Below are 18,052 nucleotides of genomic sequence, written 5' to 3'. Positions count from 1 at the left end.
GGGGTAGGGGGGGAGGGATATAAACCAGGTATCTCTGACAAAGTTATCATTTCTCAAATATAGAGAAAACTGAGACAAATTTATAAGAATACAAAGCATTACCCAATTGAAAAATTGTCAAAGAATATGAACAGGCAGCTCTCAGTGGAAAAAATTAAAACTATTCAGAGTCGTAAGAAAAAAATACTTCAAGTCACTATTGATTAGAGAAATGCAAATAAAAATAGCTCTGAGATACCTCCTCACACCTATCAGATTGGCTAACATGAACAAGGAACATGAGAAATGTTGGAATGGATGTGGATAAATTGGACACTAATAAACTGTCAATCAATTTGTGAACTGATACAACCATTCTGGAGAGCAATATAGAACAATAATCAAAGGACCATAAAACTATGTATACCTGTTAACCAGTAATACCACTACTGAGTCTGTAACACAAAGAAATCAGAGATAAGGGAAAAAGACCTACCTGTAACAAAATGTTTTTAGCAGCTCTGTTTGTAGTGGCAAAGAATTGGAAATGTAGGAATTGTCCTATCCTTGGGGAATGGATTAACAAGTTGTCTATATAGTTATAATGAGCCATAAGTAACAGTGAACAGCATGAGTTCAGAAAAACCTGAAAAGACTTATATGAATTAATGCAAAGTTAAGTGAGCAGAACTATGAGAAAAAGGTATACAGTAACAGAAATATTATATTATAATCAACTGTGAAGGTCTAAACCATTATGAGCAAAGCAAGTTTCCAAGATAACCACAAGATATTCATGATGAAAAATACTATCCCAAACCAAAGAAGGAACTATTGGAGTCTGATTACACACCAAAGTGTGCCATCCTCCATTTTATTTCTTTTATGAGTTTCTTATTATATTATGATGTGTGTCTTCTCTTGTGACATGAGCAATATGGAAGTATGCATGTAAGCACTGATATAACCTATATCAGACCATTGTGGGGTGGGAGGACAGAAAATCTGAATCCTAAAGTGTCACAAGGAAAGAAAAGAAGAGAAGAGAAAAGACGGGAAGGGAAGGGAAGGGAAGGGAAGGGAAGGGAAGGCAAAGTAATTTTTTATCCCAAAACAACTTAGAAGACCAACATAAGGGATCTGGTGCACTAGGGTGGAGAAAGAACGCAGCACACCAGTGCAAGCCCCACCTAGACAAAAGGTTTTGGGTGCAACTGAAGCAGCAGCCAATGCTTCTGGAACTCTCAGTCAGAGATGGTACAGGAGGTCAGACAACTGCTCAGATGATTACAGAGGTCCCTTTGCTGGTGCTGGGTACAAGACTCTTGTCTCATTGACCACACACAGAACCATGTCGAAGTTCTGAGGCTCAGTCATAGACTGAGAGGAACACCAGCATACACCAACACTTCCAGCTACAGAGGAGCAAGGGACCCTGATCATAATTCCAAAGAATTCTTGTGGTTACTCACAGATCAGAGCACAGGCCTAGAGAGCATTAAACACACTTTTTTTTACATCATACCACCCTGGAAGAATTAAAAGCAGATAGATCCCCAGTGCCAGCTCTGAAAGCAGCTTCACAGTGATCCTGAAGCTTGGAAAAATTTCCTCAGTTACAGACCTCAACTTTAACAGTTTTTTAAACTAAAAGAAAAGAAAAAAGCAGGAAAATTAGCAAACAACAAAAAAAGAAACTCAACATAGAAAGATATTTTGGGAACAGGATAGCTTCAAATGTAGAAGACAACAAAGTCAATACTTCTACATCCAAAGCCTCCAAGCAAAATCTTAATTGCTTTCAAACACAAAAAAATTAATGGAGGAGCTTAAAAAGGATTTTTAAAAATCAAACAAAAGAGGTAGAAGAAAATTTAGGAAAAGAAATGAATGACATAGGAAAATCATTAAAAAAAGTACCTTGGTAAAGGAGGCACAAAAAATACTGAAGAAATTAATATCTTAAAAAACAGAATATGCCAATTGGTAAAAGAGGAACAAAAATAAAAAAGAGAGAGAGGAACTTCTTAAAAAGCAGAATTGGATAAAAGGAAAAAGATATTTAAAAAGTACTAAAAAGAAAAACTTCTTGAAAAAGAATTGGCCTTTTGAAAAAAAGAGGTATAAAAATTTACTGAAGAAAAAATTCTTTACAAAGTAGAATTGGCCAAATGGAAGAGGAACCAAAGCTCATTTCAGAAAATCATGCCTTTTTTAAAAATTAAAATTAAAAATAAAAAAGATATGGAAATAGGTATGAGTGATAACATTTGTATAACCCAGTGGAAGGGATTATTGGATTTGAGAAACAGGAGGGAAGAAAGGAAGGAAAGAAAATTAAATATGGAAACATGTAAAAATAGTTTTAAAATTAAAAAATAAAATAAAATCATACCTTAAAAATTAGAATCAGACAAACAGAAGCTAATGACTCCAAGACATCAGGAAACAAAGTCAAGACAATTGACATGGAAAATAAATCCAGGAGAGATAATTTAGCAATTATTAGACTACCTGTAGGCCATGATTTAAAAAAAATAGCTTAGATATCATCTTTTAAGAAATCATCAAGGAAAACTGCCCTAATATTCTAGAACCAAAGGACAAAATGGAAAAGGAAAGAATCCATCAATCACCTCCTAAAAGAGATCCTAAAAGGATAACTCAAAGGAATATTACAGCCAAATTCCAAAAACCCCAGGTCAAGGAGAAAACATTACAAGTAGCCAAAAAAGAAACAATTCAAATATTGTTGAACCACAGTCAGGATAGCACAAGACTTAGCAGCTTCTCCATTAAAGGATCAGAGGGCCTGGAATATGATATTCCAGAGGGCAAAGGAGCTAGGACTTCAACTAAGAATCACTTATCCAGCAAAACTAAACTTAATCCTTCAGGGAAGGAAATGAATATTCAAGGAAACAGAGGGCTTTCAAACATTCCTGATGAATAGGTGAAAAATTTGACTCAAATACAAGACTCAAGAAAATCATAAAAAGGCGAACAGGAAAGAGAATCAAAAGACATTCAATAAGGTTAAATTGTGTATATCCCTACATGGGGAGATGATTCTTATAATGCCAAAAAACTATCATTATTAGGATAATTAGAAGGAGTAAACATAGACAGAGGGTGAGAGTATGAGTTGAATATGACAAGATGATATAAAAAATAAAATAAAGGCAGGTGAAAGATGAATGCATTGGGAGGAGGGGGAAGGGGAAAACAAAAATGGCGTAAATTATTGCACATAAAAGAGGCATAAAAGGGCATGTATAAGAATAAAAATCATTCCCCAATTTATAAATGATGAAAGGATATGAATAGGCAATTCTCAAACAAAGTAATTAAAGCTCTCTATAGTCATGCAAAAATTCTCTAAATCACTATTACTTAGAGAAATGCAAATTGGAACAATTTTAAGGTACCCCCCCATACCTATCATGTTGGCTATAATTACAAAAAAGGAAAATGACAAAATTTGGAAGAGATATGGGGAAATTGGGATATGAATTCATTGTTGGGGGAGTTGTGAACTGATTCAATTATTCAGGAGATCAATTTGGACTTATGCCCAAAGGGCTATAAAACAACACATACTCTTTGATCCAGCAATACCATTAATAGATTTGTATCCAAAAGAGATTTAAAAAATAAAAAGTGGAAGGACCTATATGTTCAAAATATTTAAAGCACTTCTTTTTAGGCAAGTAGAGACCTGGAAAGTGAGAGGATACTCATCAATTAGGGAATGGCTGAAGAAGTTAAAGTATATGATTATAATGGGAAACTATTCTACTACAAGAAATGACAAGCAGGAAGGGCTCAGAAAAACCTAGAAAGACTCACAGGAACTGAAGCAAAGTGAAATGAGCAGAACCAGAAGGGCATTGTACAGTGACAAGAACACATTACAATGAATAACTGTGAATAATAGCTATTTTCAGCAATACAATGATCCAAAACTATCCCAAAGGACTCCTGTTAAAAAATTAATTAATTGATTGATTAATTAATTAATGAATGAACAAATATATAAATGAAAAAGTCATGTACTTTCAGAGAAAAATAACTGTCTGAATCCAAAACAAAACAAACTCTTTTCACTTTCTGATTTTTTTTCCTATTTGAATTTTCTTTCACAAAGAATTAATATGGAAAAATGTTTTACATGACTGCATACAAAATCTATATGAGATTGTTTACCATCTCAAGGAGAATGGGAAGTTGGGGGAGATGGATGGAGGGAGAAATTTCAAGAATCAATATTTTTGGAAAATGTTTGAAACTGTTTTTATGTGTAATTGAGGGAAAATTTAATGTAGTTTTTAAAAAAGAATCATCACAGGGAACTTAAGGACAATCATTCTCTCAGACTGAAAAACTCAAGAGCTCAAAGTTTCAGGATCTTGTAAGGGGAGAGTGATATAACCATGAGATCACTGTGTACTTTCAGATGATTTCCTGTTTCCTGTATATTTAAATAGACAGGGAATAATTCTTCTACTAAAATGAGGCCCTGTATGTTAAGATGGGCAGAAGTTCAATAAAAAAAGAAAAAAGAAAAAATGTTTGCCAAATACCAGATGCAAAAGGCATAATCCTGCCAGAACAAGTAGGGGAGAGCTTTGCTTGTGGTGAACTGCCTAGAATACTGAGGTATCTCTGAGCTCTTATAGGCATGTGTCCCACAGACTCAATTAAACCATCCACTTCCTCAAAAAATAAAATAAAATAGAATGAAAGATGGGTTATTGTTTCAGAAAACAATGAAAGTAGTGTGCACTTTCTCAAATACAACCTAGTCTTCTTTCTCCCTCTTATTCAATAATGTCTCCATCTCATTGTCCATCTGCAGTGATGACCAATGTGCCATTCAACCAACTGAATGTCATAACTGGAACGATATACATTTTATATCCTTTTGGCTCTTTCCTATATGGATTGGTCAGCCAATCTTATTTTGGGTAAGCATCCTCCTAACCTGTAATGTTTTGGGCCTTAGTAGAATAAGTACACTGTTAACCACAAATAGGAGCATTTGGAGAACCTCACTATGTATATGGAATCCCTTTTCCATTTGGATGATACATTAGCTATTCTTCATAATAGTGGCAAAGACTTTCAGAAATCATATACTACCCTATTTGATGTTATACAGGACATTGATAGAGGATCATTAACAAAGTTAACTGTGTATCTGTGCCTGTTAAGTTCTGTTATAGAATCTTAATATATTGCAAGAGACATCTTGTCTAAAGAGAGGTTTTAAAGTCTTACACTTTGTATTTAGCCCTAAGAATAACAACTGATGATGTTTATATAATGTTTTAATGTTTATGAATAGGGGACAAGTAGTATATTATGATCTTCATATTACAGTTGAGGAAACTGAGGCACAGAGTTGTCACATGACTTGCCCAGGGTCATGCAGCTCCTAAGTGACAGTGTCAGAACTTGAACCTAGATTTTTCTGTTTCCAAGACCAGGTGTCTTTCTCTTACCACAAGACATCTATCAGTAAAAGGCCAAAAGCATGACCTGTAAATTGTTCTATTTGGAGATACATATGAGGCATAAGAAGTGGAATTTTGCATTATTTAGTTTGCATTGTCATTTGCATCTCAGTTTGGTATGAAAAAAAATGAGGAACTCTTGTCTCCAGTTTTTGACTCAAGCTGCCGAAAAGGCAAAAAGTCTTGTTATGCAACAGATGAATGATAGCCAACAGAAGAATGACAGCTTGTGTCATTTCAAAACAAATAAATGGCACTGGTAGGAGGTGAGGCAGTAGGAAAGAATGTCCTCATTGTCTTTTGCAAGAAAACAGAGAAGAATCTTGACGGTATGGCAACTCAAAGACAATGAGAATCTTTCATTAAGAGGGGACCTGAGTGGTTGTCAAATACAGTCTCTCACAAATAACGAATTCTATATACAGGATCCTTTCAAAGTAATCCACTATCTTCCATATGAGAATACACAAGGTTGAAAAACTACCTACCTGTCAACAGAAACCAACTTTTAAAGACCTCCTTCTATGGAGCCATAATCTGCTTTCCTTTCACTTCTATTCATTATTCCTAGTTTGTTCTTGTATTGGAGGGGACAGTAAGAGAAATGGTAGTGATGTAAGAAAAGGATATCAGTAAACATTTTTTAAAACAGTGACCTCATCTTGAACTTCAGTATCCCATGATCCTTCTCAATATTGTTTTGATCCTTCTTGAATTGTTTTATTTTTATATACATCAATGCAAATTTGAAAGTAGGGTTTCCTTTCAATAAATCATTCCATTAATAAGGATTTCTTTTTTTTTTTTTAACTCTTACCTTCCATCTTGGAGTCAATAGAGGTAAGGGCTAGGCAATGGGGGTCAAGTGACTTGCCCAGGATCACACAGCTGGGAAGTGTCTGAGGCCAGATTTGAACCTAGGACCTCTAGTCTCTAGGTCTGGTTCTCAATCGACTGAGCTACCCAGCTGCACCCAATAAGGATTTCTTAAGTACCTATCACATGTCAGGCATTGTGTTAAGTGTTGGGCATACAAAAAAAGTCCTCCTCTCAAGTTCAAAGTCCAATGGAGGAAATCATATACAAATTACGCACAGATGATATTAAGAATTAATTGGAGATAACCAATGGAGGGAAAGCACTAACAATAAGAGAGATCAGCAAAAGCTTCTCACAGAAGGTAGGTTTTGAGATGGAACTTGAAGGAAGCAAGGGAAGCCTAAAGGTGGAAATGAAGAGGGAGGATTTTGAAGGCATAGAGGACAACCAATGAATATGTCTACTCAGGAGTGTCTTGTGCAAGGAACAGCAAATAAACCTGTCACTGTATCACAGAGTACAAAGGGTGAGTAAGGTGTTTAATAAGACTGGGAAGATAAGTAAGAAGAGGCCAGGTTGTGAAATACTTGAATGCCATACAGAGAATTTTATATTTGATCCTTCTGAAGAATGTTCAATGGCTTACATAATAATCATCAATCTGCCAAACTTAAAAGCATCTTCTAGGTCATGAAGATTATATCCTCAAAAAAGGAAAAAAAAAATGATCTCAATTTTGTTCCTGTCTCTCTGGTCATTTTTTTCAAAATGATCAAATCAATTGTGTATTTACCCCTCTGGTATTTTGTTTTGTTTTGACCTGTATGTATCACCTTCTAAATATCCATTCTAAATCATAACATGAAATAGCCCTAAAATATGACTGCAGAAGGTAATAAAAATGTAAATGGGAAGGATTAACGTCTTGAACTTCTTTAAATTTCTCATGGTCCTAAACTGGTCGGAGAACTATAAAAAGTATATCTACCATATGATCAGTGATCTGACTTCTATTTCTAGTTCTGACAAGCTATATGGTCTGGAGTCAACTGTTTCCTCTCTTTTGGCCTCAGTTTCTTTACCTGTGTAACACATTAAGCATGTGCTTACATGTGTAAATTGATTTAACATCAAATGAGAAATGGAGCTAAAACTGTAGTCAACTAACCTCAGTGCTCTCAAGAATGCCTAAGCTGAAATGGCAGAAAGTCCTCAGCATCCTTGATGCCAAATTCCCTAGCCCTCACCTAGCTAGGAGAAAGACAATGGGATCTGTTTCTCCCAGGTTGTTTGTATGTTAATGGCTCAGGTTTTCCATATTTATGGGTCTAGGGATGGTGATACATGGACTTTTTCTCTCTCAAATGGAAATCAGAGAGTTTTTCCTTACCCCTACTTCCTCCACCCAAACTTATAAGGAATCAAGTCATTTTTTTTCCTTTAAAATAAAGGTAAAACATCTACTCTTTTTTTCCCACCTCAGCTTCCTCCAGGTGGAGAAATGTATCTCTCTTTAAAGGAAAAAAAAAAACTCCTCCTCAGCTCCCCTCTCTTCCATCATTAGTTGCATAATTTGGAATTGGCAAATGCCATAATTTTATAGAGAACAATTGAAAGGATTTTATAAAGAAAGGAATTGAAAGGATTATAATTAAAGTAACAAAGCACTATCTAGTTTTTGACTGGCAACCTGGGAGACACAGATGCCTCTGTCTCTTCCTCCTATATTGGATTAGAAAGAAAAATATGGAGTGATATATCAAGAAATTAAGAACTTTGAGCTAAAGCCTTTAAGAGGCAGAAAAAAGTGGGATCTAGGCAGTCTTGCAGTTCAATCTTCACCAACAAATAAGTCATTTCTGATCATCTTTGGGCTATTCTCTGTTAGCTTCCCCTCTCCACTTCTGCATCAACAACCCATAATGGTCCCAGTGCATAGGAGTGAATGTCTGGAGTGGGGGAGAGAAGCCAAAGTAGAGCACCACTAATACTATATTATACTCTTCTCACACCCCTGCCATGCTTTGTATTTCTGTATGAACATAAAGAATAAATACATAAATTCCTCATATTCCTACTTTCTCCTTCTTCCTATGAATCTATAGACCCTTTCCTTGCGCTGTCATTCAGTTTTAGAATTTCAATTCCTAGGAACTGAGGGACAAGTTCTGTGATCATTGACAAATAAGAATATAGACCAACATTTCTAGATCTTTTCTCTTCACTATATGTATAACCCAGTGGAATTGCTTGTCATCTCCAGGATGGGAGAAGGAAGAGGAAAATGAGAGAACATGAATCATGTGACCATGGAAAAATACTTTTTAAAAAATAAAATAAAATCTTTTCTCTGCCACAGAGAAGCTAATTCCTACTCTCATCCCCCAAATTCTTTCTGACAAGAATATTCTCCTTAGACCAATCCCAAAGACCTCAAAAAAAAAAAAAGAAAGGAAAAAAAGAAAAACAATGACAACACATTCTCTTCCTCTTTCATGATTTCTGCTTCCTATTTCCCATAAGTTCCTTCAGGATCAAGTCTCAGTAGACCCTCAGACTTGAAGATCTGGGTAAATATCATCTCTCCAGTAAGATATTCTCCTCCTAAAAGTCTATGTGACTTCTGGATTTCATCTGCAAAATAACCAAATTACATTCAACATTCTTTATAACTATCAATAGTCTGAGACTGAAATTCTAGTGATTTTTGCTATCTCATCTTCCTTCTCCCTCATACCTTGCCTCTACAAATGCTCCAGGAGACAGTTAGCTTTATTACTGACTCCAGAGACTAGTAGGGCTGCTGTGACATGCTCTTTGAATCTGTGCTATCTTTTCTTTGACCACAATGTCCCCAAAGAGATTAGTTACCACTGTACTTCTTTCTTATGATGGAAATAACTCTGTTCTAGGAGTCAGAATTCTGGTTATTACCTCTGCCAGAAATTAGCTGTGTGACTTTGGAGAATTCATTTCACCTTTCAGCTTATTTTCCTTGTTTGTAAAGTAAGGGAGACATGCACTGAGTGATCTCAAAGATTCCAGCAATTTCTGATATTCTAGAGTTCTTTATATTGGTAGCTCCAAGATCTTGTGTAATCCTGCTTACAATTCATCAGGGCTTGAACTCTTTTATTCTGGTTTATTGCAACATTTTTTTCAGACATGAACATCCTAGATTTTGGCTATGACATTCCTAGGAGTTTTAGTTTTGAGATTTCTTTAAGGAGATGATTGGTGGAATCTTTTATTTTCACTTTGACCTCTGGTTCGAATATATCTGTACAGTTCTAATTTTAAGATTTCTTAAAAATATAACATGTAGGTTCTTTTTTTGGACATGACTTTTAGATATACTTAAGTTGTATCTCCTTGTTCTATTTTCCATGTCAGCTATTTTGATATACAATAACTTATATTTTCTTCTCTTTTTTCAAAACATTTCTTGTCTGGTGGATTTATTAATTTTTTATTTGGCCAATTTTAATTCTCAGGGAGCTTGTTACTTTGGTGAAGTTTTGTAACTCTTGTGATAAACTATTAATTTTCTTTTCAACTATTTCTTCCAAATCTCTCATTTCCTTTCCAATTACTTCTCCTTCCATTTTCATTTCATTTTTATCTCTTTTAAAATTCATCTTATTTTTTTTTTAATTTTTTTTTAAACCCTTGTACTTCGGTGTATTGTCTCATAGGTGGAGGATTGGTAAGGGTGGGCAATGGGGGTCAAGTGACTTGCCCAGGGTCACACAGCTAGGAAGTGGCTGAGGCCGGGTTTGAACCTAGGACCTCCTGTCTCTAGGCCTGACTCTCACTCCACTGAGCTACCCAGCTGCCCCCTCATCTTATTTTTTAAAGGAATCTTAATTAATCATGTGAGCAAGTGGTATTTATCTTTGAAGCTTTTTGCCTATAGGTGTTTGGAAGATTTCTCAATCATTACTCAGGCTGGCAGGCTTCTTAGATCTTTGTTCAAACAGTTATTGATGGGAGAGGGAATGGGTACTGCTTCCTCCTTCTTCATCTTGGCTCCATACGTCTTCTTAATAAGAAGACTATTGTTTTGCTCTTCCTTAATAAACCTTCATTTCCTCATCTGCAACATGGAGATTGATAATTAGGCTTGTACTACTAATGCCCTTCACAAGGTCATTGTGAATTACTAGAGTACAATAGAAAACTGAGGAAGAAAAAAGAAACCTGAGCAATGATTATTTCCATCATCATGATTTGTATACTCACTGCTTATTGCCCTTCAGGGTGGGTCAAGTTTGTTTTGTTTTGTTTTGTTTTGTTTTTTGAACCTTGGATCAAATAGATCATCAGATAAGCCTGTTCAAACCCACAATCTCTGGAGAAAGTGGTGGAACCTGAATTGTGCTGGACTGAGGCATTTCTATTCAAACAGTTCAAAAATTTTTCTCATTTTTATTCCCCACACCTTCTGAGCTCCAGGGCACAGCCTGAAGGCAGGAGCCAGAAAAATGGACAGGGAGAGCAGGGTAGAAGAATTTGGTGTCTTTCTTATCTATATCACTATCTATATTATCTACATCAATCTTTAGGTCTTTCTCAGTTTGTCTCTCTGTCTTTGTGTCTGTCTCCCTCTTCCCCATCTCCATTTGTACATCTCTACCTTCTATCTTCATCTTTTCATTCCTCTCCTTATTTTTATTTCCTTTCTTCCTCTCTTTGGGTTTCAATTTCACTCACTCAGAGTTAAATCCTCTGACCCTACATTCACTCCTGCAACTGAATTCAAGGAAACTTATAAGTAGAAAGTGGAAAGAAGTATTAAACACACAAAAGAAAAACCTCAATAAAAGGGAAAAAAGATACATAGAAAAAAAATCTACTAAATGAACCTTTCTTCCTGCAGCTGTCCCCACTCTCCCGCCAGTCTCTGGTCCTCTTCTCTAGGCTATCATTCGGATTAATTCTTGAGTGCACAGAGACGTGTTTTGTGGCCATTCATAATCAGGAGTATAGAACAAATTTTCCAAATCTTCTCCACCCTTTCAGAACAGCCTACTCCAAACCCCAACTCCAAAGTACTCCTTACTTAGACCACTCCTCAGATTGGATCAATTCCAAGGATCTGAAATAATCAAGGAAAGGAAGGAGTTAAGGGGCTTTCCCTGAGGTTGAATTTACACCTGTCTTATCAATCAGTAAGTCAATTCAACCACAAAAGGATTTTCTTAAATAGCTCAATCAACAGTTGAAATGAATGATTCTCTTGGCCTGTCGGTTAAATCAAAGTGATTGAAGCCATTGTAAGTTTGAATCTTAACAAAAAGTCAATGACTTTGTCCAAAATGTTTGGAAATTGTACCTGACTAGTATGTACATATCTTAGTGCAATTGAGAAAAGAATGTTTAAATATATATTTTATGATTTCATATATTGTTTAACTATTTGCCCTCCTGTCATGTTTAGATGTTGATAAATTTGTTTTGGTATTCCACCCCACTCCATAGTCATTTCTCCACAAATATACTCTCTCCATAACAACTCAGAGCCTACCTCCTTGAAACCCTAGCTTCATGAGCACATGGTTTAATGGAGCAGACATATTTCCTAAGATCATAAAATTTTGAGCCAGGAAGAATATTGGAGGTTATCTTGTCCAACCCCATCACATTTCAGAGATAAAGGAAGTGAGGTCCCAAAAGGCAACTTGACTTTCCCGTGGTCACAAATATTAAGTGGCTGACTTGGAATTGGAAACTAGGTACCCTTCTGCTTGTCAGTGACCACAGAGCATGTCCCTCTGTTCCCAGGAGTTAAATTTTAAATCTGAATGACAGGCCAGAGAAAGCGGCCAGAGACTCATAGAAAAAAGGAAAGAGTAGGCAAGAGAAGTTTATTTAGAAGTGCAGAGCATGATAGGAGTATAAGAGGATATGTATGACCATTGGTGCCCTGCCCTAACTGACCTTTCCCTCCCCCATCCCTTTGCCTCTATGCATACACCAGGAGTATTGTTGGTTGTCGACTGCAAAATTAGAGGGGAGTGCTTACTAGAGAATAGCCCAAGTGACTCATGTCACTCTCACACTAGTAGCTAATTCATTTTTCTAACCTGTCTACTTACTTCAAAATCACTTTAAAGGGGCCTATTTTGTGGTCTAGTTGCCCCCCCCCCATTGACCCTGATTATAAAAGCACACTGGATCAGGAGTCAGAAAACTTAATTTCAAGTCCTGTGTAATATTTAATAGATAAATTAACCTCTAAGTACCTCAGTTTCCCCATCTATAAATTAGAAATAGTGATAAGACCTGTGATTGATTACACTGGTATGAAACTCCAACTGAAGAAACTCTTGGTCTAAATAGGAATGCCAATTGACAATCAAGATCTGACTGGAGGGATTCCCTAACTCAATCCTGCCAACAGGAAGAAGTGAGTTTAAAGATGCTCAAGTCTCTAAATATCTGATTTGTGTTCTCCATAAAAGATCTTGGGCCCTGGAGACCAAGGTCTTAAATGATAGACCTCTCTTCTCTAAAGAAAGCAAGCTGCTTTTCTCTAGTCTTACTACTGGGCATCGGAGGGCCCAATCTTGTTAAAAGAATTTGTCTCAAAGAGTGATGACGAAGCTCATTCTTCCTCTTCTGGTGAAGAGAGATAGTACCTCATCTAAGGACTCCAAATGAAGCCTGGTAGACAGGAGCAAAGTAAGCTAAGGTACAGCAGATGCAATGGAGAACAGAAATTCACATTTATACCATATCCACTGAGAAACAGGCCAAGAAGAAGAAAGTAGCACAGTGACATCAGAAGAAGAAATGGGCAATCCTGATGTTAATCCTTCACATATATCCTCTGGCCACAAGTATATATGACCCCGCATGTATATACCAAGTCCATATAGTTTGCCTATGTGTGTGCTTCCTATGAATGATCTCTGTGTGTTCACTTATCCACTCATCCACTGATGAAAGGTACCCTAGGATAATGGAAGAATTTCTATGACTACTTTTCTCACTATGCTATTTCATTAAATAACTTGATTTGAATTAATTATGTCCATGATTGACTATCAATAGGAACTCAAGAGCTATGGTTTTGAATACAGAACTGCAGAATACCAGAGGTACCTGTTCATACCAGAGGTAGCCTCTTGGGGGGGGGGGGATCTTCATGTAAGTAAGGATGAGCCCAAATGCTGCACAAAGCACTTTATAAATTGAAACTATTATATGATTATCATTGTAATATGTAAAAGATGTGAGCTTTAAAAAGTCCAAACTGTTGGTCATAGAAGAAATTCTTCTATTCTGGATCGTCTTCAGTAATTGTCAGTGTCTACCTCTTCAGGCAACACTGTCATCACAGAGAGGAAATTATGACAATAAATTAATGAATTACTTGTTCCTGGAACTCCCAAAAGACAATGATTTCAAGGCGGGATCACTAAGTTTGAAAGAAGAGAGGAAGATAGTTCAACTCTGCCTAAGTCCTTTTCAGAATCCCCTGGCTGGTCTAATGCCAACATGTCTTAAAATAGAGAGATGCCTAGGAATCAAATCCTTCAATCATTTGCATCACTAAGCTCAGAGCTAAGAATCCTGAAATAAACAAATCATGGTGAATTTAGAAATGCTACATCAACTGCTTCCTATGAGATAAATTTTAGGAGTTACTAGGGATCTGCCAGTCAGGTGCCTAAACAACATATTTTCCTCCAGAAATTGAAAATCTGTAGCTCCTGAGAATGTCTGAAATCTGCAGCCCCCCAGAAGAGAAGCCCTCAATGGTTGTTATTATCGTATCTTTCACTATTTCAGGAACAGAGTGCATCATTGGCATTATTGGGAATGGTTTCATTATGGCTATCAATGGGACTGAGTGGGTTCGGAACCGAAAGTTCTCCACAAGTGGTAGGATCTTGTTTTTCCTCAGTTTGTCTAGAATTGCTCTCCAGAGCTGCATGATGATAGAAAACTTTGCCTCTTTAATATTCCCATCTTTTTACAAAGAAGATACTATCTATGAGATATTCAGAGTCATTTTCATGTTCTTGACTTTTTGCAGCCTCTGGTTTGCTACTTGGCTTAGCATCTTCTATTTTGTAAAGATTGCCAATTTCAACCACCCTCTGTTCCTCAGGCTAAAGTGGAGAATCACTGGACTGATGCCTTGGCTATTGTGGTCATCAGTGATCATTTCCTTCTGCAACAGTGTCCTCTTTTCTCAGCATGTGTACAATGCATTCTGCAGTGACTCAATCCTCATTCCATTCTCCAACTCCACAAAGAAGAAATACAACATTAATACCAATATGATGAACTTGGTTGTTATCTACAACGTGGGAATGTTCATCCCTCTCATCATGTTCATCCTTGCAGCTCTCTCGTTGATCGTCTCTCTCAAAAGACACACACTGCAGATGGAGAGCAATACCACAGGCTCCAGGAATCCCAGTATGGAGGCTCACATAGGAGCCATCAAAGCCATAAGTTCTTTCCTCATTCTCTACATTTTCAATTTTGTTGCTTTGCTCCTCTTCATGTCTAACATTTTTGATGAAAACAGTTTCTGGAACATATCCTGCAAAATCATTATGGCTGCCTATCCTTCTGGTCACTCAATATTATTAATCATGGGCAATCCCAAACTAAGAAACACATGGGGAAGGTTTCAGCACCAAATGAAATTCTGCCTAAAAGGGAGGACTTCATAATTGGGAACTGATAATTTGTGCCATACAAGGATTACATTTTGTCTTTTCCTTATACACCTTTGTCCACTAATCTCCTTCCCCAATCCAGAAAATCCTCAACTCTTTTCTCCAAATTTGTTCTTGTTTTGCAGCTGAACCCTGTCAGGAAAGTGAAGATGGATTTTACACCTGAAGCTATGGGTTTTTAATTCTGGAGGCCTTGCCTCCTGGGACACCATTCTGAGTCATCACTAGCATTAAGTTCTCTCTTCCTTTCCCTGCTCTAGCTTAAGGTAGGATTTTGCTTTCTCTTTCCCACAACACTGTACTGGTCCCATCTCCTACAGGTGAAGATCTGAGTAACTTAATGGGAGATGTTCTTACCAGGAAGGTCATATCATATATGATAATCACATTATTATTACTGAGCGGAAACAGAGGTGATGCATTTTACCTCCATTCTGTAAAGGAACCCACCTATAATTTAAAGGCTTGAAAATGGGGCTAGGCTCTGTACTCACTCTATTTGTCCATACAGAACAATCCTTGTATTTGTTGTCCTTTCCTTTCTATGAAATGCACACATAAGGTTCCTATGATGTGATTTTCTGACTAGAAATCTAGTCAAGTCAAACAGAAAGGTACATTCAGCTATTCTATCTTGAATTCAAATACTATTTAAATGTGATTTTTCCTGATCATACACATTTTTCCTGATGAGCACAAAGTGATATACGAAAGTCAAAATAAATTGATAGGAAATTCCAAGAATGTGGTGAGTTTGGACTTTGCCTCATGCACTTCCTCTCCCTTCAGTATTAAATGACTTCTATAACTTATATAATTAGTGTTCTGTTGTGAATGAGAATGGATTGAGAAAGGAAAGAAAATCTCGGTTTTCCCATCATCTTAGAGGAGAGAACTGGAAGAAAACGGGCTGTAACTCATAGCTATATGACTTGTAGAGACAGTACAAAATAAGCCCTTCTGATGGGGGAACAGTACAAGACAATCCCACCTGAGCTAGTCAGCTTAGCAGGAAGCTAGGTGGCAAAAAAGTAAAATGGCCAGACATGAAGTTGGGAGTTTGAGTTTAAGACTTGTCTCAGACTTTTACTAGTCCTGTGACCTTAAACAAGGTCACTAAACCTGCCTCACTTTTCTCATCTACAAAATGGAATTAATAATAGTACCGACCTCATAGAATCATTGTGAGATCAAATGAGAGAATATATATATAAAGCGCCTTTTAAATCCTAAAGTACCTACATTAATGCTATCTGTTATTATTATGCATAGATATTACTGCCAAGTTAAGACTGTTTGCATATTCAGAAGAAATAGTTATAGCCATGAAAACAGGTGAGTGTTTTAACAAGGCAGTATTGGAGCCACTTCTAAGTAGCTTATTGAAAAAGTCAACTGTTAATTTTCAGAATGAGCATCTATACCTCAGAAATCAGCAATTACTATAAATCAGATTTAATTTATTATTTTGATTACCTAGACTTAAGAAAGTATTAATAACACAGATTCAATTTTAAAGTTTGTGCATACATTTTTTCCCAGAAAGTTCAGCTGTTAACCATTTGCTAACACACTTCTATATTACTCTATAAATAGCAGGCTTGCAACAGAAGGCACAGGGAATTAGATAATAGCTAGACTGGAGGCCTAGTGATTCTAGAACAATAACAACAACAACAATAATAATGAGAGTTAGAAGATTTGAAGATTAGATCAGACATAGTCGTCCCTTCATGCAGATTCCAATCTAGCACAAAGGTGGTAGAGGCATGGTAACATACACAAATAATTATGATTCAAAATAATAAGAGCATTAGCTTAAAGTCAACAATGACAACAACAATATTAATAACTGGCACTTATTAGTGCTTTACAATCTGCAAAGTATTTTACATCCATTATCTCATTTGAACCTTACAATAGTCCTTCAACATGGTGAGTATAGGTACGGGAGAGTAGAGAAACAAAGCCCTGAAGGATTCCCACAGTCAAGGTAGACAAAAGTTTTACAAAAAATAAGATGGTGAATGGGATCAAATTCTGCAGAAAAGTCAAGACCGAAGTCTAAGAAAAGTCCATGAGGCATGCTGAAAAGAGGACATTGATGAACTTAAAAAGGATTTTAATTGAGTGGTCAGGATGGATGACATATTGAGACAGATTAAGAGAAAATGGTGGTAAGGAAATACAAGACATAGGTAAAGATTACTTGTGTGGAATTTGAGTAATAGTGAAAGAAATGAGAAGTATGATGGTAACTAAAAGCAAGACCCAAATAGGTTTCTTTTTAGGAGCAATAATTCTGAGAAAAGGTTATTTTTATTTAGTTTACTAAGTAATAAGTATCTGACATTTTCAGAGCAATGTGTAAGGCACTAGGAGATTTAAAGGTTGTTAGACTTCTTCCCTGCCTTTATACTTTATACTATATAGACAGCTTCCAGTCTAGTATGAAAGGAGAGAGGGAATGGTAACATATACAAATAACTATAATTCAAAAAATGCATAAGTGCATGAACTAAGAATAAACATAATATTTTTATATAGTGCAAGATCATATAGTGCAAGGACATCATTAAGATAAGGAGACCAAGGAAGTCTGTGTGGAAAAGGTAATATTGATATGATCAACAGGTAAGGATGAAGAGCAAAGTGAAAGGTGAAAGGATATCCCAGGCATAGGGAACTGTAAACAAAAGAGTATAGATAACAAATCATAGGGAATCTATAAGGGAAGGCAAATGGTCCAATTTGACTAGAATGTAGAGAAGAGTAATATAGAAAAAGGCTGAAATGGTGATTCCTGATAGTAGGGAACCTTAAACATTATGCCAAGGAATCTAAAAATTATCATGTAGGCAACAGGAAGACATTAAAGATTTTGAGCAGAGGAGTGACATATCCAGAATTATACATAAGAAAAAATAGTCTGAAAAGCAGCTAGGTAGCTCGGATTGATAGCCAGGCATAAGGGTTGCCTCTTTTCTTATTCAGTATCTTCTTAAAGCCAGTGCATCCTCTGAAGTATCCAAAGACACT

The 18,052-nt window shown here is 36.4% G+C and overlaps 1 protein-coding gene across 1 annotated transcript; it reads left to right on the top strand.

Annotated features, from left to right (window-relative positions):
- Positions 1–14,038: 14,038 nt before the first annotated feature.
- LOC123250597 (taste receptor type 2 member 40-like) lies at positions 14,039–15,007 on the top strand. Its single transcript, XM_044679742.1, has one exon. The coding sequence runs from the start codon at positions 14,039–14,041 to the stop codon at positions 15,005–15,007; it is 969 nt and encodes a 322-aa protein (XP_044535677.1).
- Positions 15,008–18,052: the final 3,045 nt, after the last annotated feature.

The sequence above is a fragment of the Gracilinanus agilis genome, chromosome 5 (genome assembly GCF_016433145.1).
Source record: "Gracilinanus agilis isolate LMUSP501 chromosome 5, AgileGrace, whole genome shotgun sequence".
Lineage (NCBI taxonomy): Eukaryota > Metazoa > Chordata > Mammalia > Didelphimorphia > Didelphidae > Gracilinanus > Gracilinanus agilis.
This window is presented reverse-complemented; position numbering and strand designations above follow the sequence as displayed.